Source organism: Amblyomma mixtum, chromosome 6 (genome assembly GCF_055824585.1).
Source record: "Amblyomma mixtum isolate Tamu chromosome 6, ASM5582458v1, whole genome shotgun sequence".
In the NCBI taxonomy this organism is placed as follows: Eukaryota; Metazoa; Arthropoda; class Arachnida; order Ixodida; family Ixodidae; genus Amblyomma; species Amblyomma mixtum.
The window spans coordinates 75212806-75238694 of record NC_143017.1 but is presented as its reverse complement, the minus strand read 5'-3'; the positions used below and the strand labels follow the sequence as shown (position 1 = coordinate 75238694).

The 25889-nt window shown below is 46.7% G+C and overlaps 1 protein-coding gene across 7 annotated transcripts in view; it reads right to left on the bottom strand.

Annotated features, from left to right (window-relative positions):
- The window catches only part of LOC149339402 (uncharacterized), an 83389-nt gene that overhangs the window by 14704 nt on the left and 42796 nt on the right, over window positions 1–25889 (bottom strand). For all 7 annotated transcript variants that reach the window (XM_089548183.1, XM_089548186.1, XM_089548181.1 and 4 more), the window contains 11 exons: window positions 24276–24531; window positions 19240–19728; window positions 17372–17557; window positions 15105–15217; window positions 13040–13099; window positions 12716–12800; window positions 10960–11060; window positions 10606–10702; window positions 10431–10526; window positions 7138–7262; window positions 4020–4198 (listed from right to left, as the gene is read on the bottom strand). In XM_089548183.1, the coding sequence (XP_089404309.1) occupies window positions 4020–4198; window positions 7138–7262; window positions 10431–10526; window positions 10606–10702; window positions 10960–11060; window positions 12716–12800; window positions 13040–13099; window positions 15105–15217; window positions 17372–17557; window positions 19240–19728; window positions 24276–24531 (1787 nt within the window). The remainder of the gene's footprint in view (window positions 1–4019; window positions 4199–7137; window positions 7263–10430; window positions 10527–10605; window positions 10703–10959; window positions 11061–12715; window positions 12801–13039; window positions 13100–15104; window positions 15218–17371; window positions 17558–19239; window positions 19729–24275; window positions 24532–25889) is intronic.

The following is a 25889-nucleotide window of genomic DNA, read 5'->3' as shown; positions in this document are numbered from 1 at the left end:
TGCAAAAGGTGCTAGTCTAGCACGTGTTCTCAGTAATTGATGTGCAAGCTGTTGTGACCATGTAGTACTGCACTACCTACTTAGAAGCAATGACTACAGGCACTGTTTACTGTCTGCACAGAATGCAATGTGACAGCACTTTTAGCATCAGCCCTAATTATGGCAATAAGATTTGTTACTCTCCGAGCCGAACTTGAAGGGGCCACGAAAATTCGCCTTGTCAAAAGTGGCCCCAAAAAGAGTGTGTGAGCATGCAAGATGTGCTGAAATATATCTTTTGCATGAAAGCAATGAATGAAATGGCTTGCAGCGAGTTCAATTCCAGCCGCAGCAACCATGTTTGAATGGAGGCTAAACGCAAAAGGCACCCATGAGCTATGCGATGTCAGTGGACATTAAAGATCACCACGTGGCTGAAATTATTCCGAAGCCCTCCATTATGACACCTTTTTCCCTCTTTTACTCCCTCCGTTCTCTCATAGCACGGCTGAGGTGTTCTTTGAGAAGTGAGACAGTACAGTATTTACTCGATTTTAATATGCACCTTTTATCTGTGAAAGGTCGCCCAAAAATGACATGTACATCATAACCAAGTATAAAAACGTAACTACGCTAGCAACATCCTATTGTCATTGGCATCACAAAATAGTGGCTAAGTATTTCTTGCGAATAGACACTATTGATATCCGCTTACTAGCCCACTGGAGTTGCGGATACAGATAGGCCTCGCGAGCATCTGTGACAGGCCTTGCGAGCACCTGAACTGTCCAGTCAGACCCGGAATTAAGCCAACGTGGAAACGTCTGTTGCGAAGACATGTAGAGTGTACTATGATGCCGGTTTGAAGCAAAAAAAATGGCTGAGGCTTAGCTAAGGTTAAGCCTAGTCAGATGCGAACCATATTGATGGCTAGGCTTGGTAATACATGGCTTTCCTTTTGTAGAACGTTGTCGCCGAGCCGCATATTGAGCACGCCGCTTAGCCAGACGTTCATCCCGCTCTTCATCGGTCTCTGTGGCACGCTGAAGCTTTCGCTTCTCGTTCAAATCAGCCCTGCTTCTTAGGCAGCATCCCAACACCTGGCCGCCTCGTAAGTGCCTGGAGAGCGAGGCAAGCTCAGCTTTATACCGCTGCTGTAGCGTCACGTGGTCAGCTGCAGCGCCTCTGATGTGGAGCCTCCACCGCCGCGGACGACCGTGCGAGCCGGCAGCCCATCTCTCCTCTGCTGTGACGTCATGTTCTCACGTGGTCAGCCGCCGCGCCTCTGATGTGGAGCCTCCACCGCCGCGGCCGACCGCGCGAGCCGGCAGCCCATCTCTCCACTGCTGTGACGTCATGTTGTCACGTGGTGTCACGTGGTCACGCTAAAGGTCAATGGTAGCTCCACCGCCGCGCTCGACGGGCTGTAGTGTAGCTCTAGTAATATGCTTCGCATAAAAAAATGAGACATTGCGTGCGTGCGGAGGCTTTCCAAGCACACCCGGGCACTGCCCGGCAGCCCCCCACCAAGCAGACAACCGCCGCCTATTCTCCCGTCCACTGCACACAGTGTCTTGTCACTCTGCCTAGTTTGCCAAGCATGCCACCACTGTCGGAGCTCCTGTCGAAAGATAAACTCGCCAGGATGTTATTGGAGTTCAGCACCTCGGCACGCTGCCAAGGCCTCCACTGCGGACACCAACGAGGACGCAAAGAAACGAGCTAAGAAAAGCGAATGCTTTAAAATAAAGTGATCTTATGAACAGAGGCACGTGGCAATTGGACAGCCTCGCGCTCATTTGGTGTGCCTGAAACTGGTGTGCTTGAATGGAGGATGCAGCTGGCACGGCGGAAAGGCCTAACGCGGACGAAGTTCAAAGCCTGCAGGTGCTTGCCCACTAATTTTGTGAAAAGGAGTAGATTTTCGGTTTGAAGGCAAACAGGAAGCTGCCAGAAAGACGACTGAAGCAGTGTCACGGTTAGCTTCGTCATGAAATTAGAGCAGATGCATTAAAGGCTGGCAGTTTCGCGCCAGAAGATTCATTTGTTTACCGAAGCATGAAATTCTCAAGCACGTTGCTATCTAAATCATTTCACTCTTTTTTTTTTCTGAACTTGAAAAATGGGTGTGTGTTACAATCGAAGGTGCATCAGAATCAAGTAAATACTGCACCAGGCTATTCCCGTTTGTCAAAATGCAGTTACGAGATTACTGAAGGACCACCATGTCTGGAGTGAGCTGATTAGTAACGGTCTGCAGTCCTGACAACCTTACCACCCAAAGAGCAGAAGTTTTCACTGCCGCACCCTCTTTCCTTTTCACCATGCGATGCCAACAGCCAGTTGCTCTATTGTAATGCACAAATCACACCCCCTTCTTAATAGGCAGGGCCACAAGTAAAGGCGACACCATGAGTTTCCAGAACATGGTAGCCACATAAAAGCAAAACTTCCTTGCTGCGTAGAGGACCAGTCTCGCATTCTCAGCCACACTGGACAGGTCGCGCAAGGAGAGCTAGTGCACAAGCCTTAAAGGGACAGTGAGGAGAGCTCTATTAATATTTTTTTTAAAGCAAAATTTGATAGTTCAGCATTTCATGGCTTTGTTGCCACTTGGCCGGCAGCGAAACATGCATTTATTTCTAAGAAATTTGGATTCGAAGTTGAAAAAGTTTTTCCCACCGCTCTGATTCAAACTTGGGACTCTCTTATGACGACACAGGACTAAGTGACGTGAAACATGACGTGCACATGACGTACCGCAGACTCCGTGATTTCTGGCTGCCAGCAGTGCGGCCTAGCAGCAGCCGAAAAGAAAGCTACCGCCGGCCGCACGTTGAAGCCATCTATCGGCTATTGCGGCCGTCGCTACCGTCGCTTCGTTTACGTTTGCACCGGCATTTTGCCAGCGTTACAATGGACCCCGTTCTCGAAATCGTCAACGAAGTTCTCGCAAATAGACACCTTTAGCATACCGTGTACCTTGTTACCGTTAGCGGAATACCGGGAGCCCGCCTACCACCGGTGTGCAGGCGCTGATTGGTCCTGATGCTACAGGTGCGAGCGTAGCTGCCGGGAACGTGGCGCCATCTGGCGACGTCAAGGAGACTTGCGCATGCACTGGCTGCGCCTCAGTGATTCGTGGCTTCTCGTGTCCTAGTGTTACTAGAAGCATTGGTTCTAGCAACACTGCTTTGTCCTATGACGTCACCCCGCTTGTACTTGCGAGTTTGGCCTGTGGCGGCGATACCTATATTTTGGTTCTTGCTCTTTTCTACGTTACAAGAGCTTTGTTGTCAGTATGAGTGGCGTTTTTGTAATCAGGAGCTGGTATTCTGTCGGTACAAGCCAACTTCAATTTCTCCTCAGCGTCCCTTTAAGCCTAAACTGCTATGAAATGGCGCTTTTCCCTTCTCCATTCATATAGCATCCTCGGGCACCTCTATTGCAAGTCTGAGGCACTATTTTCGTCAACTAAACATATTTCCTGAAATAGTGACACTTTCTTGCTTTCTACTGTCACAACAATACAGACAAGCACTACGCCTTAACACCCATGATTTCACCGGAAATTACAGCGCAAATAGAGTAGATCAGCGCCCTCTGTGGTTCATATTAAAGGCGGACAAGCTGGACTGGTTAAGAACCGATAAGGAGTTACCATAGCAGCAGTGTGACACCCAGTACATGTCAAAAAAGTCATGTATATATATGGGAGCTTTATTTCCCCTGCAACCAGAAAAACCCAGCGATAACATTCACAAAGCTTAAGCTTCCCCCTGCAACTCGTTTAAAATTGAGGTCTCTTAACATGCTTTGATGCACACAGCTGCAAATGCTGTTTTGTTAGATGCCAGCTAGATGCCCAGACGAAGGACTACAGGGAGGCTGCTTACTGCCTGTGGAGACAGACTAGGTGACCTTGAAGCAAGGTTTCCAACTAACATGGGGAGCCTCTGCCAAAGTGAAGTAAAAGAACCTGTGCAACATAGACAAACAAAAAAAAAGTTACGAAACAGACAAAAAAAGAAGGTGCGCACCAGGAATGTAGCTAAGGCCAGGAGGTGGTGGGCCCCCTAAAATGCCAGGGGGCGTAGATTTTGATGATGCTGCTAGAACGTCCATCGCGCCAGGCAAGCCAGTGGGCAGTGGGGTTGGCAGGAGCACGCCCGGGGCATGACCCAAGAGAGGCTGCTGGAAAGGCAGTGTCTTTGGCTTTCTGCAAACAAGACATTTTTTTTTCTTTGGTCATTAAATAACGTAACTACCATGCAGAATCATTCCATCACTGCAATTTCTGATGGCTTTACAACACAGAACTCAACTAGCCTGATAAGACCTACTGCTAAAGCTTAATGCTGTCATGAATCATTGCAATTTTAAGGTGGCCATGAGTATCTGCAGGTATCTCCTTACCAAAGGAGTATCCGCACATGTATATCTTTGAACTTGTACTGAACGGCGACAGGGGTGTAAAAAGACCACCCAAATAAATGCATTCCTTGAACATGCATGTGGCTTAAGATGACAAAGCAGAAAGCACAGAGAATCACAATCTGCTGCAGCAGCTCAAATCCTGGCCACTGCGGCCAAATACGTATTTGGTGGCTGCCAAAAGCAAAAGAGCCAGTGTGCTGCACAATGTCAATGCATGATAAAGAATCCCAGGTGGTCGCAATTAATGCGGAGCCCTCCACTACGGCGTCTCTTGAAGCCAATGTGTAGCTTTACATACCATAGCTCACGGAGCTGTGTACTGCTGAACTTAGCAAAACAGCTAAGTTTTATGTTCAAGGTACCACGCCTGCATCTTCGTGGCTTTCATGTCAAAGTAGCCGCTGCATTTGCACATAAGCACAACAGCAATCCATCCAGATAAGGTATGAATTCTATGCCCCAAAAAATGTGCTTTCTTTGCTCACTCTGCTGAAAGAACTCAATGTCCACTATTTTCTGCCTAAGGCCTTTGGCCCACCAGCATGAAGCAAGTGTTAACTGATCACCCTAGGACTTTTAACCATGAATGCAACATGTTTCATATACCGTATTTATTCGAATCTAGGCCGATAGTTTTTTCAAAAAAACGAGATGTAGAACTCTTATGTCGGCTTAGATTCGAGGATTTCGTTTCGAGGTTTTGTATTCGTAAAATACGAATAAATGTAGCACGCAGGTGGCGCCCCCACAAAACGCCACCGAAAGACAGCACTGTAGCCGTTGCTATCCGTAGCCGATACTGATCAAAGCACACATGAGCACTGGCTGCCATTTTGGACTTGTTATGTTCTCGTGCGGTGGCGTGAGCACATTCGCAGCAGTGAAGTTTTCGTGCGTGGTTTTCATCACCAACACCCCGGCACCAAACAGGCGGTGCCATTATAGTGCCGCCTTCAAGCGGAAAGTTATACTCACTGCAGAGCAGTCGTCAAATCTTCAAGCCGGGCGGGACTTCGGCGGCTGATCCCGGGCTGGCGTTGCATATGTCTCCTCGCCCAAACGCCAGCCCGGGATCAGCCTGAGCGGGTTCCTGGCAATAAATGTTGTTTGCGTGCTGTACCTCTTGTTCGCAGTTGTTTTTTCGGCCGGCCTACAATCGAGGTAAGTTTTTTTTTTTTTTTTTCTGTGGCCTTCAACTTTCGGGTCTCGGCTTAGAATCGTGGCCGGCCTAGATTCGAGTAAATACAGTAAGTTCAGACAGCTTAAACTAGCGCAATGTGTAGATCTGGCAGTCAACACTTGCCTCAGCAAAGAACACAAATTTCTAACCTAAGCCTGCTTGCACTCTCCCCTCTCTCCTTCAACGCAGTCAAGCAGCGTTGCCCTCACTTGTGACTGCAGCAGCACATTTGTGCTACAGTGAAGACAGAATTTCACGGGCGCTGATCTGATGGGTGACGAACTTCCTAGGCATGTTGTCACCTGCACTACAGAGCTGCATTCCTTGTTTTCAAAACAAAACTTGCTAGCGGCAGAGGAACTGAGGCTGCATGCGAGAGACAATGCCTTCCAATGCAGCGTTATCAGCGTTTGCACATGAGAGGAAAGAGTGCACTTTTGAAAGCTGCCACTCTAGGCTTGTAACTTCCACTCCACTGCAAATAAGTTGCAAGAGACTGCCACTCTGCGCTTCTTCGAAGCCTAGCCATCCACGTTGTATTTCAACTTCATTCATTTGTATGTTTACTTTCATTCTGCAGACTTATCGTGCTCGCCCATGCGCCATCACTGACGGGAGCACATTCTAAACCTGCTGCTCACAAACTTCCTTGCCCTACAGCTCCATTGTAACAAGTGTGCTTTGGCAAAGCATGATGCATGGAGCACTACCGTGGTCTGCCATGTCTCGAGGAGAAGTGTCAGTGCAGGAGAGGAGCAAGTCGCTTTCTGCCTTTTCATAGAGAGGAGGATAAAGGGAATTTTTGCTAGCAAAAAGCAAGGTGACACTGCCTGACTACGATGATTTAACTCCACAATTATTAAGCTCTCACAGGATACTGCCGTGAATCTGTGTAGTGTGTTTGTTCATTCTTCAAAGCTGCCAGCAAGCCGCTTTATCACTTTGTTTGCCATGCAAGATGCATCTAGATTTATCTCAACTGATCGCATCCAGGCGGAGCCAATTCTACATTGTTCCAGAAAGTTCTAGTAACTTTGCACGCTTTATCTCGAAAGTTCGTTATCAGCTTTAAATTGAGCATGGTCGAGCGACGGAGAGCACAGCGAGCGGCAGGCATTCTGTTCGCCAACCGCCGAGCACACCTGTTGCTATGTCGCTGCCAATTCAGTTCTATGCGGGCGCAAATCAGCTCAAATAGGGAGTTTTGTTTAGAAGCCATTTTCGCAGTCTTCCTGCTCTCCGGACTGCAGTCATCATTACGTGACAATATTGTCTCTGCAGCTACTTATTTGGATGGTGTGTCACAGCAAGTGAAGGCATTTCAGATCAGAAGGCAGTCAGAAACGCTTTAAAAAGAAACAAACACTTCGTGCCAGCATGCTGATCTCGAAATACGAACTGTTCCACTCTATGTTCAGCCTGAAAAAAATAACAAAGTTAGAATGTCGCACATTTAAAGGCTGTGCATAAATTTCATTCGTGCCAAAATCTGAGTACTCAACGATAATGCCTTCCACTCTAACCCCGTCAAGGAGCACTACCTAAAGCCAGGTGCCGGTGCTGGCGATGGCGCCGGTGATGGCCTATAGGCTCCAAAGTATGGCCTGCTGATCGGCAGTGGTCCCTGGTCCCCTGGAAATCCAAAGGCTGGCAGCCTTGGGCTCTCCTGCATTTTTGGAAGCAGCGTTTAACAAGTATTCCATGACCAGCACAAGTCACTCCCTCGATGCACAAAATGCAACATGCAAAACTTCGCATGCAGTGCTAGGAAAAGCCAAGATTATCTTGGAGCCCGCGTTGTAGCTGGCGAAAATTCAATTTGAAGCAGATTCCTCATGTTTTGTCGCGGGAGCTTTATAGTGAGAATGCCACAAAGTTTAAAAAATGACAACGCACTGACAGATTCACTTGAGTAACAAACTAAAATGAGTGAAATTTCATACTGTTATCATTAATAGAAATTTTTCTGAGCAAAAGTCGCAGTGAATGTTGAAAAATGCCCTTTTCATTTGTTTTTTGTAATATCAATTTAGCAAGTTTTTTTTTAACCGAAAAAAGCCTGCGAGATTTTACTAAAACACTATCCTCGATTTGCCACGTCAAGCTAAATGCGACTTAGGTGCACAGCACGTTTCCCTTTTTTTTAGCTTTGTTTAGCTTCTTATAAGCTTGAAATAGCGAGCTGCGCCCAAATGCCTGCAGTCATTCCTCGGCTTTCCTTTTGCGATAAGCCACCTGTGCTGCTTGATGCAATCTGAGCCTGCATTCCCTCTATTCGGTGGTCTCTGAAGCCACTTTAACAAGACTCTCAACTGCACACACCTCTGACAACTTTATCATTTGCCTCTTCTTTCGTGCTCTTGTTGGTGAGGTGCGCATACCTGTAGCGCACCGCAACTCTGACTTTTCTATCATAAAACTCTCAACTGGCATTTTGATGATGGGCAAGACTTCTCTCATTATTCGCAAGCCACAGCAGAGTGCACATAGCCAGTTACGATGCAGAGTTTGGCTCCAGTCACTAGGCTTAACTTTGAAGGCCAATGCCGACAGAGCGCTTGCTTTGGCCGTTTCTCTGTTCTTATTGTTTAGTCATCTTAGCCTTCTCGTTCCAATGCCCTCATATTGCAGGCACGGCACAGTTCTTGCAGCGGTGGGTTCACTTTTGTGTCTAGACTTTATCTCGACCCGTGCGTTGGTCCACGACATGCCAAAGGCAATACAGCCAGCACAGGCTGGAGTTTCAGAATGTGCACAAAACTACTGACCCCTTCCTACAGCATTACCAATAAATTAGCATTTTTTTTGCTGAAATTTGACTTTTGGGACTGCCGCATTTTTCACTAGAGCGTCCGAAAAATGGTTGTTGACTGTATACGAACCAACTCTCTAGACTCAAGTTTCAATCAACATGGTCTACTGTACAAACAAATTAGAAACTCTGATGTCGACAGCACTATTATACAGTGAAAGCTCGTTAATTCGAACTTTTGGATAATTCGAACTACACTACTTGGTCTGGCCAACCTCCATAGAGATCTGTGCATAAAAAAAGCATAAAAAAGCCAGACGCACCGCCGCGTCTGGCGCTTGGCACACAGCACGTGGGCCAAAAAAAAAAAAAAAAGCCCTTCCACATGGTTAGAGGCTGCGCACGTCGTAAACGGGGACAGAAGATGGAACCAGACAAAACCGTGCAAGAGTGGGTAAAGCCTACATGGCGCCATCACCGGCGCGGCAGCCGGCGGTGCTGGTGCCGGAGGGTAGGGGTTGGCGACCGCGCTGGCGGCTGCCTACCCTCTTTTCCGCGCAACCGGAACTCAAAACTGAATGCTTGTTATTTCGAGCCCTGTTAATTCGGAAGTACGGATAAGTACTGTCAGCGCGGTCCCAGCCAATGCCCATGAAGACTATGACTTCGGACGGGTGCTACAAATTCCATGCCAAAAACTCTTTTTTTTTTTTTCTTTGCGAGTGTCATCCATCCTTCCACCCATCAGTCACCAACGGAAGCATGCAGACAGCAGCGATCATAACGCCAGCTTTTAGCATATCGTTCGCTGCAAAAGGCGTTTGCTGCTATCGCACGTTTCAATGATTGAGTGGCAGTAGACGGCGTCCACCCCAATTGCCCATGGCACTATAAGGCGAACTTATGCGGAAAACAAGGCTTGCGTAACCGGACAAGCGCTGGCACTCTGCCAAGTTTGCTTCCCCCCTTGCTATGAAGAGCAAGGGGGGAAGCTATAGAGCTAACGACAAAAGTAAGCACACGATGATGTTATCGCTGCGCAGCATCTTGGAGCGCCGCCAAGAAATGCGTTGTGGACCGTGACGGTGCGAAACGGAGGAAAGCGTTGACGACTGAAGCTTTTTTTTTTTTTTTTCAAATTTTTAGGCGAAGATTGGGGATGGGTGGGCTCATTATGTGAGTGGGTTCGTTACGCAAGTAATTACAGTCCATGTACTGTAATATTAGCAAATGGTTCTTGTCAGTTTTTTCGCGGCCATTCGATAATTCGAACATTGGATAATTCAAACTTTTTTTCCGGTCCCGTGAAGTTCGAATTAATGAGCTTTTACTGTATACAGCTAGTGAAAGCAAATGAGGTCCATAGAATCGAGCTATACCAGCTGGAACGCGTTCGATCTCACGGTCTCTACACTGACCTTATGGGACATGCGATGGTGATGCGCAAAAGCCCTGTAAATTTAGCAGGACCCAAACTTAGCAGTATTTCAGCCTCTTAGCAGGAATTTTTCTTTGCATCTGCATTTACCACAAAAGGACAGCAGAAGGAAATAGTTCTGCCCCTGCACATTGGGCAACAGCAGCTGTGCACATTGCGCCATAGCCTCAGACTCTTCACACTAGGAGCGGTCACTGGTTGCTTGACCAGACTTGGCACAATACCACCAAAAACCACTAATATGTAGCAGCATGTAGCAGGTCTAATGCAATGGAACAGGTTGGCGCAGTTGGTGCAGCATTCGCACTACTGTGAATGCAGCATTCATAATGTAGCATGCACAATGTAGCATGCACAATGTAGCATGCATAATATAGCATGCATAATATAGCATGCATAATATAGCATGCATAATATAGCATGCATAATATAGCATGCATAATGTAGCATGCATAATGTAGCATGCAGAAAAAAAACACTGCATTGATCCAGAGGGGGCTGTGCTCTTTGGCCCAGCTTTCTTTGTGCAGCCAAGTGACAACTTATCTGTATATTGAGCTATACAACTGCTTTCCACAATCAGCCTTTGCAGTCAATTTTGTAACAGCACTTTCACAGGGTTAAGAGTTTTAACTAAAACTTACGAAATCGAAATCAAACTTTGTGGGAAGGTCAATCACATCAAGGTCTGCCAAGGCTTGCCCACTCTCCACTTTCTTGATGTGCTCTTGCACTTTCTTCTGCACGAGGGGAAAGGAAAAAAAAAAAGTCACAACAGAAACAAAGGCCAGGGGATGGAAAACAAGAGCTGCGACGTACCTCAAACAGCCCGTAGGCATTGGTGTAGTCCTTAAAGTACATCTCAGCCAACCTTTTCTTTTGCGCTAATTCAGGAACATCCCTAGCATCTGCAGTACTGTGAACAGAATCAAAGCATTTTGCAGTTTTTAATGCGGTTAGTGCATCGCACGCACTGCTTTCCCCCACAAGAGCACGGTGAAAGGTAGGTTAGCACAAAAATGCACACTATCTAGCCAGTATACGAACCAGTGAGCCAGAGGCAAATAAAGAAAGAAAACCCAAACTGACTTTAAGCTCACAGATACAACACTATTTGGTTCTAATCCCTTAGACACACACACACACAAGCAAAGGAAGAGTCAAGCAACTTACATTAACGCATCCGCAACCTCTCGAAAAATCTTTTCGACCTGTTGCTTGGACTGCTCAAACCGTTCAAGACCCCATTTGTGGGCAGTTTCCAAAATGCGGACCTGAAGGATACAAAAACAGAGAAAGAGAGACCAGAATACTGAATACCATGAAGCATAACAGCATGCCCACTGCATTCACAAGAAATAAGAGCCAATATTGCAATAAGTCACTTTGCCCCCAGAACTACGTGATCTCACACCACTAATATCCCACACCACGGGCCCTTGCACTTCATGATGCCTTGATTAGGGCTTGGATGAAAACATGGGCATGATGTGCTAGAGATTGCCAACCATGGTCAAAGCTGTCAAACATTCAGTTACTGAACCCTACGATTATTTTTGCTGAGGCCAGCCTACTTTCTTAGTACAGATGAGGTCAGAGTAAAGATGCACAGCCTGTCACAGTGCACAAAGGTCCTTTCTGCTATTACAGTGAAAGCTCGTTAATTCAAAACTCGATAATTCGAATTTTCGGATAATTCGAACTACACTACTTGGTCCGGCCAAGCTCCATAGAGATCTGTGTATAAAAAAGCCCGTTAATTCGAAAGCGAGTCGGTTCCGTTACGGATAATTCGAACTACGCGCCACCGTGTCTGGGCGGCTTGGCACACAGCATGTGGCCAAAAAAAAAAAAAAAAAGCACCACCTCCTCCGCATAGTTAGAGGCTGCGTACGTCCTAAACGGGGACAGAAGATGGAACTAGATAAAACCTTGGAAGAGTGGGTAAAGCTTAAATGGCACCATCACGGCACCGGAGGGTAGGGGTTGGCGACCGCGCTGGCGGCTGCCTACCCTCTTTCCCGCGCAACCTCCGGAACTCGCAACTAAATACTCATTAATTCGAGCCCTGTTAATTCGAAAATACGGATAAGCACTGTCAGCGCAGTCCCAGCCAACGCCCATGAAGGCTATGACTTCGGACCGGCGCTACAAATTAGGAGCGAAAAACTTTTTTTTCTTTGCGAGTGTCGTCCATGCTTGCACCGATCGGTCGGTCGCCAACGGAAGCACACGCTCAGCCGCGAACAAGACGCCGGCTTTTGAGTGGCAGTAGACGGCGTCCGCCCCAATCGCCCATCGCACATAAGGCGAACGTACTGAAAACAAGGCTTGCACAACCGAACAAGCGCTGGCACTCTGCCAAAGTTCGCTTCCCCCTAGCTGGAGCTAACGTCAAAAGTGATGTTATCGCTGCGCAGCATCTTGGCGCGCCGCCAAGAAATGCGTTGTGGGCCGTGACGTGACGGTGCCAAACGGAGGGAAGCGTTAACGACTGACGCTTTTTTTTTTTTTTTTCAGATTCTTAGGCAAAAATCTGGGGGGGGGGGTCATATGTGAGTGGGTTCGTTATGCGAGTAAATGCCCTACATATACCGTAATGCAAATGGTTCTTGTCAGTTTTTTCGCGGCCATTCGATAATTCGAACATTTTTCCCGGTCCCGTGAAGTTCGAATTAAGGAGCTTTTACTGTAGTTGCATAGTACAGCAGGACACCAAAATCGCCCGACTTCACTGCTTCCACTAACTGCCCATGGTTTCAAAAACTTACTAAGTAATCAAATACCCAATGCAATGCAATGCGCAGCCAGTCCAACTAACACTGGTTTACACGAAGTGAAAAGAAGCTGCAACTATCATTATGGAGTTCCAAGAAATGCAGACCTGTGCAAAGGTGTATGCAAGGCAAGAACCACGAACAAAACTTACCTCGGCTCGCTTAGCTCTGTCCAAAGCAGAGTCAGACGCTTCTTCAAGGGCCTTGCATGTTTCTTCCAACTCGTCCTTTGCGCACCTGAAATGACATCATAGACAATCGATAATCTCCAAAAAGAAAATGCCTCAACAACTCCCAACACCATGACACTGTATTCTTTCACACAATCATGGCCTCTCTGCTGCCTCAAAGGTGCCTGGATGATCTCTTTCTAGTATTCCCCTTCATATCAGTATATAAACTTCCCATGTGTAACAACACTGTTACAGGTAGCACCATACAACACTTCAAAGCAAAATAAATTCAAGATAACTTACTTCAACTTTGCAAACTCTGTAATAGTCCTGTCCAGGGTATCTTTCACGTCATTTTCGTTCCTAAAAACAGCAAATAAGAAATAAAACAGACATAGGTCTTTCTCAATCTCGAAAGACAGTAAAAGAAAAGAGGAAACTAGAAATCAATTTCATCCTCTACTCAGCCTACACCTTAGATATGTTACAGTACCAGTTAAGGAAACCAGATGACTCTTTAGGCCACTTGCAGATAAGGTGAAAGCACATTAATGCACTGATTGTGATCAACTTATATTACTTTTCACACACTTTTATAGTGTGTCCCAAGTACATCTTCATGCCTAGTCGCCTAATGCATGTACACCGGATGCTTGTAAACATTCTTTCCAGCTGTACCAGCAGAGGAGTGTTGTACAGATGCTCTCAAGTCCCCTAAGTCATGGGAAATAAAACTTTCAGATGATAACACAGTCGAGCCCAATTATATAGCCCAGATTACAACAAAAGTTCACTTGGCAGTGAGCACAAACTTGGGCGACACGACTGTAACAATGCACCCTAGAACTCAGATCGAATGAAAAGCTCACGCACAAAATTGGTTGCAAAAAACAGAAAGAAAAAGGCAAATGAAACAAATTTGCGAGAATGGATGTCCTAAAAGGGTCACATAGTTTACACCGAAAATGTACATAAGCATGCAAACCATGATGGATTTCACTTTCACAGAAAGGCTGTAGAAAGGATGTGGCAAAACAGATACAAAGAAAAGAGAAGGAGAAAAAAAAATGGCCTCAAAACACCAGCCCAGCATCCCTCGATGGGAGGCCTCCCACCTAGGCCCGAAATCTAATTCCCTGACAAGCTGGCAAATGCAGCGTTGAAGCTGATCCTCAATTGCTTGGCACATTCGAGGCCAGAGAGCTAGGCAGGTATAGCAGTGAGTCTCCCTCGGACGCAATGGGTACCCACTGAATCCAACCAAGTGCATAAATAGGAAGCCTTCAAGAGAAACTAAGAATTACGCCTGCATGCAGGTTCCCAGCCTGTTCACCATTTTTTTCCGCTGACTGCCTGTGAAACATACTATGAAATAATATGTATCCTTTGACAAGCCCACGGAACGTTAAAACTTAAGATCCGTATGCACTGAAAGTGAAAATTATCAACAAGGCAATTAAGTGCGAACAGTGCATTGGTTTGGTTTGGTTTGGTTTATGGGGTTTAAAGTCCCAAAGCGACTAAGGCTATGAGAGACGCCGTAGTGGAGGGCTCCGGAAATTTCGACCACCTGGGGTTCTTTAACGTGCACTGACATCGCACAGTACACGGGCCTCGAATTTCTCCTCCAAAGAAATTCAACCGCCACGGCCGGGATCGAACCCGCGTCTTTCGGGACAGCAGCCGAGCACCATAGCCACTGAGCCACCGCGGCGGCTGAACAGTGCATTGCACCATCCCAAAAATCTTGTCACCAAATTTCCTCGTACTGCCACACCCTCCTTTCAACAGTCTTAGGTGCACTGCATGTTTTTCTTTGCAGGCTTGGTTACAGCCACAAACAACTTTAAAAATTAACTCGAATTAAGGGCACAGTAACCTTTCTGGGGATTGCATAAAATGACATGCACATATCTAGTTCCATTTTTCAGACACCGAGGAAGACAAAAATTGGTAGGGGTTTAATGTAGTTAAAGAGAGCAGACGTGCAAAATTCAAATGGAGAGGGCACTTAAGCTCGACTGCAGACTATGACAAAATACCTTTAGTGGGTTTAAGCCCATATATGCAGAAAGGTCATTCTCTACTTAAATAGATGGCGGCAAGTCCTCATACCACTACCAGTGCAGCACATCGGAAAATGACTGTTCCTGTCACAGCCACCGGTAGGGATTGTGCAACCCGTGTTGCTCTTCCTGAGCAACCTCTCACGCAGCTGACGTGATGCTCCTCCGAACTTAACCGAGCCTATCCGAGTGACTCTGGCAGTAACTCTGGTTGCTAGGCAACAGCACAAGCACATACGTGAGGTGACAAGGTTCTTGGTCGGTGTTTGTGAGTGTACGAGTGCTTCCACACTAAAACAAACCTGCTCGTCTTCAGCTGCTGGACTTCCTCCTTGAGCCTCGTTCGTTCCTGCTGCAGTTTCTTTATCTCTGCCTCCATCTCAAGCCTCGTCTTCTTCAGGTTTTGCCTTTCGGTCTACAGTGAAAGCAACACAAAGAGGGGTCGAAAATCAGTAGAAACAACGAGAACAGGAATCGGAACCTCAATGGCAGCGACATCCATTCATGGGCCATCGCCTGCGCCATCATGGGAGCTGGCACAGCAATCACTGTGGTAAAAAAAACGAACAGCCTAGTTCTCAACAAAACTGGTTCGGGCACGGTGTCCGCAACGCAGAAGGTGAGAAGCTAATGTTCAGGCATTGAGATGCGCTCTGGCAGCACAAAAGAAGATAAAAACAGCTTAAATGTCATCAAAAGCTGGCCGCGCAGCTTCACTGCGTCCTCTGCTCCGTGGTTGGTAGGCCCTTATGGCGTTGCAGTCAGCACATGTACTAAAGCTAACACTATGAGTGTGCACGCCGTAGCAGGCGGTGTGGTCAACACCTAAAAGAATCTTCCACCATGGTCTGTCTCTCTCTAATGATGCTCTGCATTCATTTTGCATACCTAGCTTGAAAGGGTTCCATGCAGCAAGTTGCGAAGGGTTCCAATGATACATCTAGGCCGTGGACTCGGGCTTCAACCGAAAAACACCGATAGGCTCACTGAACTCTGACGAGAAAACTGAAAACTAGAGCGTCAAGATGAACGTTCCTTCGCATTCGCTCTTGACTAGATGAGCTGTGCACAGAATCACGCGAGGCTCGTTCAGCTTTCACTCACTAACTGCCGCTCCCCACACTGGCAGCAGCATGGCGTCAGCATTTCTTTTGACAGCTACTAACTCTTCAGCCCATATGGGGCAGAACTTTGTCCCCGGCGCTGCCGCCACCCCTAAATCGCCCACAGAAAATCCCCATGTGGGACAAGCTTAAAAGCCTTTGGTGCAGACGCCATATTCCACTTTTTTTTTTCTTCTTAGCTGGGCAGTGCGGCCCATGCCTTTATTTGTTGCCGCATGCAGTGCCATCTGACGAAGAGAAATAGAAGTGCAAAGTGTAGGCAGATAATGATGAGAGCGAGCTTCACTGGGACAGGAATCAGGTGTAATGCTCCTGCTGCCGACGCATGGCCCTATACTGCTGGTCTGACATGAGACGTAACTGAGCGTTTCAAAGTCAATAGTTTAATAGTTTATGGGGGTATAACGTCCCAAACCGACTCTGGTTATGAGAGACACCGTAGTGAAGGGCTCCAGAAATTTCTACCACCTGGGGTTCTTTAACATGCTCCGATTCGCCCCCATCGAAATTCGACCGTTGCGACTAGAATCGAACTCGTGTCTTTCGGGTCAGGAGCCGAGCGCTATAACCACACAGCCACTGCGGCGGCTAAAGTCTGAGGAATAGTAAAAACGTGTTTTATCGAAACCAGGTACTGTCTGGTCCGCACGTGCCTACAAGTAGTACACCGGTAAGGAGGAACCAGGTGGTGTGGGTGCTCACAGAACCCACGTGAGCAGCTCGCGGAACCCAGTTTGAGAAGCCCTACCTCGAACCCATGTCGAAATAACTACTGGACTTCATTTTGTCCTTGAAAAAGCGTAGTGGGAATGGCTGAGCATTTTCATGAAGCGCAGGCAGATGACTCAATTCCATCTCAGCTTTTTACGGCTGCTATTGAATATAAGCGAAAGTTACAATTGTTTTTTTTTTTGCTTCATGACAGAAAAAGCGAAGTTCATTGGTTGTTTTGTGTCTGCCTCTCATGTTCCATTGGATAAAACAATTTAACAATTGGCTGCACTTATACCAATAATCACCAATTTTAGAGTTTGCATTGTACAACTAGCAAAGAAAATAAAACTGTTTTTCTGAAGAAAATACACACAAAAAAACATCAGCCAATTTTCCTTGCAAATCAACTCTGGAAAATCTTTGGCCCAATTTCGAGTGAACAGCAAGCCAAGCTGACACCAAACAAGTTATGTCCACACACGGGGAAGCCATGATGACTGAAGGGGTTGTACCTGCAAAAATTTGCACATGCACACTACCACAGCAATTCCTTCGAGAGAAAACTCATCACTTTACAATAACAACTGCAAGAAAACTTGGGACAGCGCAACTTCTGCCGCTCCGCTTTTTACACACTACTGGCTACCAAGTGCAGGTAAGCTAGCGTACGGCTGCTCACTGTCACACCTAATGGCAATTACGCGTGCAAGAAAACTGGCTCCAAAGTATACCTGCAAGTCAGCTTTCAATTCTTCCATCTTTTCCTTATTGTGCTTGTTCTCCAGCGTGTACTTTCTAGTGAGCTGAGCACTTGTATCCAGGGAAGACTCGAGCTTCTCCTTGATGCGAGCGTTTTCGCACTCCAGCTCTGCGCACCGTTCTCTCAGCGCGGCTTGTTCCTCCGCATCTGCGGTTGGCTGGAGAAAGAAAAGCCAGTATGCAGGTAAAACCACTCGCATCACCTCATCAACAGGACTCATTTAGAAACATTTTAATACACGGCACTGACGACATCACAAAGGCAGCTCACAGACACAGCATTGAGTTCATGGCCAAAGGAGCAAACGCGAGTGTGGCCGAATTCAGTTCCCTGTGTACTGACCCTTCAAGGGGGGACCCTGGTCTTGTAAAAAAATTTTTTATTAATCTAGATATAGTAATGAAATTTCCAGGCCACATGTATTTTTGTGTGCTGATTTTCGATATGTCATTTAATTTTGTGTAAAACAATTCCTTGAGCACTTGTGCAATTTTTATGCAAGTCTTTTGGAGGGAGCATATAAGAAAATTTGCGGCAGGAAACTCGTTGAAATGCATGCCATTGGGCTCTCTTGACACCAAGAAATGCAATAAGGGTAAAATTGTCATCCTGGCTATCATAGAACTTGAGTTACAGGGTACTGAAGCTGCCACTTCACAAACAGGAATACACACTTTTCTTCTCATTTCTGAAGCGACAACTTCAAAACTCTATAACTCAAGTTCTATGATAGCCAGGATGATAATTTTACCCTTATTGCATTCCTTGTGTCAAGAGAACCCAATGGCATGCATTTCAGCGAGTTTCCTTTAGCAAATTTTCTGCAAAACTTTTCCCAAAATACTTGCATAAAAATTGCACAAGTGCTCAAGGAATTGTTTTACACGAAATTAAATGACATATCCAGAATCAGCGCACAAAACTACATGTGGCCTGGAAATTTCATAACTGTGACGGTGTGGTTTATCAGGGTTTACCTTCCCAAAGTGACTCAGGCTATGAGGGACGCTGTAGTGAAGGGCAGGAAACTGAGGGGGAGGGGGGGAAGGTCGCTACCTTTTAAGGGACCTGAAATCAAACAACACTCCATCTAATTTTTGCTCTTAAAAGAAACCAAACCTATGGCTCTTTCAGAGTATGCCAACATTTTTTCCAGCAGCAAAACCCTCATAATTTTGAGAAAAAATCGCATTTACAACCTTCCCATCAGTCTCGTCAAACTCGTGACACCGTGATCACCATTCTGATGTGAATGGAGGTGCAGCGTAGCCTCTGGGATCCATGTGAAAGATGGCATCAACGCACCGCAGCCTACCAACGAAATCAACCGACGAAAGCGACACCTGCATTTCACTTTCTGGCCTTTTATAGCTCACAGGAGGTCAGTTTTCAGTCAAATTATGTGCCTGTTGTTATAATGCAGGCCAACTACAATTTCTCCTTAGTGCCCCTTTAAGATAAGGGGACTCAAGCCAAAAAGGCCTATTAAGACATTAGCCCTGAGAAAAAAAATGCAACTTTTTCAAGACTCATCTTTGTGCGCCACTGCCAGATATCTGCAATGGTGGCGTCTAACGCAAGGGACCACACAGCCGGTTACACATACTGTGGAGCTGGCTAAATGAGTCATGCATGAACTATTTTGAGTTTCCCAAGCCAATACCACTGAAAACTCCAAATTACTTGATGTTAATGAACGCTTTTCAGTCTCCTCGCTGTTTCAATTCCATACATTTTTTTCCCTTCATGACAGCATCAAGAGCAACTGCCGTTCATCGAAGCTCAGTACACACGTGTGAAACTAGCAAAAAGGCCCGAAAAGTTGCTAGCATCACGCACCTCACCAACTTGGACGCTCATGTCCTGCACCTCAGTCTTGTTGATGAGCCTGCAGTGTTGGAGGCCGCCGTTTATCTTGCTCAACATGTTCGGCACCAGTGGACCATTGAAGGCGTTGACGCCCACGACGAGGGACTCGCCCAGCTGCCTCGGAGGCAACCCAACCAGCAACCTCTGGGCAACCACCTCCCGGCCCGTGTCTGCGCGCGCTGTTGCCGTTGGCGGCGCTGGTTCCTTCTCTGCAGGTGAAGAACCTGGCTGCTGCACACTCTCCTCTGGCTGAGGCAGCTCGAAGGCCTTGGCATTGGGATTCAAATTGCAGTTCGCATCTACCGCAGTGTTGGTGCTGCAAGATTCGGCCGGCGTAGCAGCCGTCTCAATGGAACCGACTGTTTCGATGTACTGCGATGTCTCTTGAAACGCAGTGGGTTCCTCTTCGTCACATTCTTCTTCCTCATCAGTCTCCTCGAATTCAGGATCCTCTTCATCCTAGAAAGATGAAGACGTGAAGTGAGATTAGGGAAGTTTACCCATTAACATCCATCTGAGCATAACCGCACAGTTGGAAAGAAGTAAACAGCCTCAGAAATTTCGCAGTTGACCAAATCTATCCTAACCTGGGGCTCAAGCCCGGGACCACAGTTATGTCTGCGGCAGTCAATTCGCCAGCTATGCTAACCAAGACTGCTAGCAATAACGGCAGGGTAGAGATGAACTTAAATTGCTCCACACTGGTGGATGCCCCTATACATATGTACAGTAAAAGCTCGTTAATTCGAACTTCACGGAACCGGGAAAAAAGTTCGAATTATCCGATGTTCGAATTATCGAATAGCCGCGAAAAAGCCGGCAAGACCATTTGCATTACGGTATATGTACCCTATTTACTCGCGCAACGAACCCACTCGCATAATGAACCCACCCACTCCTGATTTTTGCCAAAGAATTTGAAAAAAAAAAAAAAAAAATTGCGTTCCTCTGTTTCGCGCCGTCAAGGTCCACAACGCCAAGATGCTGCCCAGCGATATCACGGTGTGTTTACTTTTGGCATTAGCTCTAGCAAGGGGCGAAGCGAACTTGGCAGAGCGCCAACGCTTGTCCGGTTGCGCAAGCCTCGTTTTCAGTAAGTTTGCCTTATCGTGCCATGGGCGATTGGGGCGGACGCCGTCTATTGCCACTCAATCATTGGAACGCGCGATAGCAGCAGCAACGCCTTTTGCAGCGAACAATGCTAAAAGCCGGCGTCATGATTCATGATCGCGGCGGACCGCGTGCTTCCGTTGGCGACTGATGGGTGGGAGGATGGACGACACTCGACACTCGCAAAGAAAAAAAAAAAGTTTCTCGCGCATAATTTGTAGCGCCCATTCGAAGTCATAGCCTTACAGGGGAGTTGGCTGGGGCCGTGCCGACAGTACTTATCCGTATTTCCGAATTAACAGGGCACGAATTGACGAGTATTTAGTTGCGAGTTCCGGAGGTTGCGCGGAAAAGAGGATAGGCAGCCGCCACCGCCGCCGCCAAACCCTACCCTCCGGTGCCGCCTAGTGCCACCGGCCGCCGCGCCTGTGATGGCGCCATGTAGGCTTTAACCACTCATCCACAATTTTATCTGGTTCCATCTTCTGTCCCCGTTTAGGACTTGCGCAGCCTCTAATTATGCGGAGATGCTTTTTTTTTTTGGCCACGTGGAGCGGCGGGTGCGTCGTTCGAATTATCCGTAGCGGAACCGACTCGCTTTCGAATTAACAGGCTTTTTTATACACAGATCCTTAAGGAGCTTGGCCGGACCAAGCAGTGTAGTTCGAATTATCCGAAATTCGAATTATCGAGGTTCGAATTAACGAGCTTTCACTGTACTAACGCTGATTTGAAACTGGAATTCATTATGTTTCGTGTCCTGTTTCATGTTAACTGGAGCAGATGTACACAGTCAGCCCTTTTTCTCAATTATTACGCAAACAGCCAAGACTTTCAGACATTTCTTTGACCCGCACACAGTCAAGTACTGTTCAGAAAATATGATCCAATATACTAATACAATCTTTCAACAGGATGAATTTTTCAAAATGGCTACACTGACAAAGAAACAATTGATACATTACTTAGAATGCGAGCTCTCATGCAGTTCACTCATGAATTCACCTCCAAGCACTTCCATGCAACCTGTTGTCAGCAAAGCCAAAAAGAGCCAGAGAAGAAAAAACCCAAGATGCTTTCAACCAAGGTGCAGTATTACCCGTGCAGCCTTGCCCTTTACGACCGCACTATCAAACACAAATCTTCTGCTGCACCAAGTTCTGCACATTCTATACTTTGTTTCAACTTGCTTGCAGAGAGCAAAACGGCCTCTCTTAAAGGTGCACTGAAGAGGAATCTGAACTTGTCTTTTTGCCGCGGGAGCTCGATCTACACGTTCCCAGCTTTCTTAGAAACTTCGACTGATTGCCCTGTGTGGCCGATTTCCGTAATTAAATCGAATTAACGTCCGGCTCCCGCCTTTCTTTTCTTGAATTCTGCCTCGTACGGTGGGAGGAGTCGACCAATGCGTGGAGTGCCTTTCACCCAGTCCCGTGGCGGCTTGCCGCTCTGCCATCGGCGGAGTAATATGTAGTAGTCCGTAGTAGCAAATAGTCCGCGCGTATTTTTATTTCTGCGGGCTTGTTTTGCGGCTATATTATCTGCGAATGAAACTATTTATTCATGGAAACTTAAAAAACAAAATAAAGCGAAAGCAAAGCCTCCACGGAGCTGGCTGAAAGGCACTTCACGCGTTGGTCGACTATGCCCACCGTACGAGGGAGAATTAAAAAAAAAAGGCGGGAGCCGGACGTTAATTCGATTTAATTAGGGAAATTGGCCACACAGGGCAATAAGTTGCCGTTTCTAAGAATGCTAGGAACGTGTAGACCGAGTTCCCGTGGCAAAAAGACAAGTTCAGAATCCTCTTCAGTGCACCTTTAACAAGAGTTGCCTTGAAAGGCATTGTAGACATTTATCGCTCCTTACAACAGTGATAAGAATATAAACAGCATTTTAAAGTGGTGTTTCTAGTAGAAAAGACCGCTCTGAGGTGACCTCCACTTCCTTTTATACTAGTATGAATTCAATGCTGAGACATAAAGAGCCCAAATTATACTCAAACTGGCAACTAAAAGTGTAAAAGCTGGAATGCCTCATGACACAGTGTAAAAGAGTAGCATAAAACTGCTAATAGAAATAGCAGAAAAAAATCAGTAATTATTAAAAATGTAATTTCAATACCATGCACCATTTTCATTGCATTTGTTTACTCGTTTAGCCTCTCACCAATGCCTGCAGCCATTCTGTCTTTCCAGCCTCAGTCAATAGCACAGCATGGATATGTGAGGCCAGATATATCAAAACACAGTTCACATCAGAGTCGGAACATCTCCTTGAAAATCCCGTAAAAAAGCAAAGAAATACAGTTTGCATTTACCGAACTCACATTCAGCAGAACGTTCAATACACTGCACAGCATGCCATGCCTCTGCAGGTAGCACTTCTAATGGTGCTCTTCAGTCACTTTTCGCGCATAGCCTTGGACACGTGCTGGAAGCACTGCCACTGTGAAACCGTGTGAAGAGGTGAACATGGGGTGTGCTTAAGGGTGGCCTTCTGTTTCGTACTCATTCTCCACAACACATAGCCGTAACGCGGTGAAGCTAAGTTACTCGAAATTTGGCAGAACCACGTGAAAGTTTCGTGACTTTAGAGCATGAACCGGCATGAGAGCAACGCCGATCTCTGCATCTCTGCAGAGGCGCATCTCCGGCGCTTTCTCTTTTGGGTTGGTTTAGTTTGGTTTACGGGGGTTTAACGTCCCAAAGTGGCACAGGCTATGAGAGACGCCGTATAGTGAAGGGCTCCGGAAATTTCGACCAACTGGGGTTCTTTAACGTGCACAGACATTGCACAGCACACGGGCCCCTTTTGGAACGTCATACCATGCGGCATTACAATAGTTGATGCTCAAAAGCAGTGAAAAATAACAGGACATAGCAAAAGAAGAAACGACACGAGAAGTGCGCGGCCATCGTTACTGCTCGGTTGCCCGCGTGATTCTGGCGCCAACAGCTCTCACGTGTCGGGAGCGGGGATGGTGGAGAGTGCCGACGACGCAAGGTGAGGAGCCCGTTTCCTGGGGCAACAGCGAGGGGAACACCGAGAGAGAACATGCAGGTAGAAACACATTCCTCCACACTCAGTCTACGGTGGTGCCATGGCTGCGGGCGTTCTTTAGCTCGGCTGTGGAGCCCCCCTTTTTTCCACCCTCCGCACTCGTAGCAGCGTAGCGCGAGCCGCAGTGGAGGTGGCAGCGGCTGCTGCTGCCACAGTCAGGCTATCAACGCGATTGCGAAGTGTTTCTACACATTTATGACTCCGAGTAGCGCCGTTTTCTGTAAAAATTTTCAGGGTGATTTCAAGTAAGTTTATTTCTTACTTTGGTTTCCATTCTGCAGTGTCCTTTTGACCCTTCGCACAAAAACTGCATGTTACGAAAACCTCGATGTAACGAAAAACCTGACTTTCTTCAGTTTTGTAATAACCAGGTTTAATTGTAGCTAGCATGAATTCATGTTTTGTTTTTTGTAGCATTTGCATTCACAAATAATTGGAGGGGACACTAAAGCTCCGCCTTACGATTATGATGCAACTGCATAATGGATTAATTCCCCTATATGCAGAAGGTCATTCTCTACTTTACATTTATAGATCCCTGGGAGTCCTCATACAACTCCTGGCGCAGTGGTGCAGCGGTTAAGCGACGCATCTGCTCTATTGTAAGGAAGAACGTTTCCCAGTTTTGATAACTTCTGAGTAACAGGAGCAACTGTGCATGCCTGCTTTGTTATTTCATCTGCATTCACTTCCGATTTTGGATTCATTTCTGCTTTTTCAAAGTCAAGTGAAACCTGCATGGAATGAAAGCGTGAACGAAACGAAAAACTATTTCCTGTTTCACTACATCCAGATTTTAACTATATAATGAACAAACAACAAAAGGCTCTGACCTGATATTCCGAGCCATCATCGGGAAGAGACACCTCATCAGGCCGGTACAAGTTGTGCCCTCGGGGTCGCATGCGTGCAGTGTGCACCATGTCACCATCGAAGGTGAAGCGCAGGGAACGAAGCAGAAAGCTCTGCAGGCCGCCTGCCTGTGTGATAACCTTTTGGGCTTCCTGGGGGAAAGCAGCCACCTCTTCGACCAGGCACTTGTCATCGATCGACAGGGGGCCCCTGCTCTCAATCACGTCTTCAAACAGCCTGCAAGGGCCAACCATGGGTCAGGCAAGTTAATGAGCCCGAATAATTAATGCATGATTAAGTAGTGACCAGTTACTGCACGATTAATGACCACAGAGCTGCAACCTCCTAACCTCCTTTTCTAGCTACCACAAAAACTAGAATATAGGTCGAACTTTTTTTCAAAGAACCATGGCAAAAAGTCAACCCCCGTCTTACATACCGGTCATTGGCGGAAAAACTACGGAAGTCTTGCAACAATGAGCGGCTGAAGTCAACAGCCTCCATCACCATCACCATCAGCAGCAGCGCGGTATGGCGAGGTTGTGACACTGCCAATTTGCGTTTTCGTTGTCACAAAGTTATTTTGGTTTGTGGCTGGGTGTTGTCAGCGTAGAAATCTCTTCCCGCTGAGATGGTGTGCAAGTCTTTTAGAAAATGCAGCATAAGCAAGGCGCTAGACGGCACAGAGGATGATGCACTATGGGACGTGGGCAGCGAGAAGCAATTGTCATCCAACTCGAGTTCGGACGTCTCTGATGACTCGGAGTAACGCTTCCGCACTTCGTGCCCTTCTCCGTACTGTACACAGCCAATTCTTGAGCACCATCGCGCGACCATTGCCTCGCGTGTTTGTTGGCACCTTATCATAAAGCGGCGAAAAAAGCGAGAGTAAGTGCACGTGTACACATGAGCGTATCTCGCTTGTTTCGCCGCTCAGCACTGTTAATAAGGCGTTCACAAGCACGCGCATCAATGGTCGCGCAATAGTGCTGAAGTATTGGCCGGGTGTACATACGAGCAGCATCTAAATGAAAATAAATACTGTCACCATTGGGAAGCCGGATGAGACGCATTTGTTTCAAGGTAAGCGTGTCTTTCGGTACTTTTGGCATTGAAAAAGATTTTTTCATTTTTAGAATTGGTTAGATGGGGGGTTGACCTATATTCCGGTCCGACCTATATTCCGGTTTTTACGGTATTTCTTCTAATAAAGCATGGGCCTAAAACCATCCCATAATCATATGTAAGCTTTTCAATCTCTGACAACTAGGATCTGGTTTCCAAATGAATAGCAGTGCCAGGACACCAAAACTACACTGCCACCAAATATGCGTACAATATGACTAAATCAGAGCAATTCCTTGGCACCGAGATGGGGGTGAAACGTGCCAAGAACAGAAATGTGGGTCAGTGTATCTGCACGCTTTAGATATGTTACAACACTCAAACATTTGTGGACTGTACCACCACAAACACATAACCACCCCTGGCTTAACCTTACCTCCTAGAAAACAGTATACTAAGTACCGAGAAGCCTAAGAAAAATAGTTGCGTTTTTTTCGTGATGCTGCTTAACAGTTTAGGTAAAAGCAGTA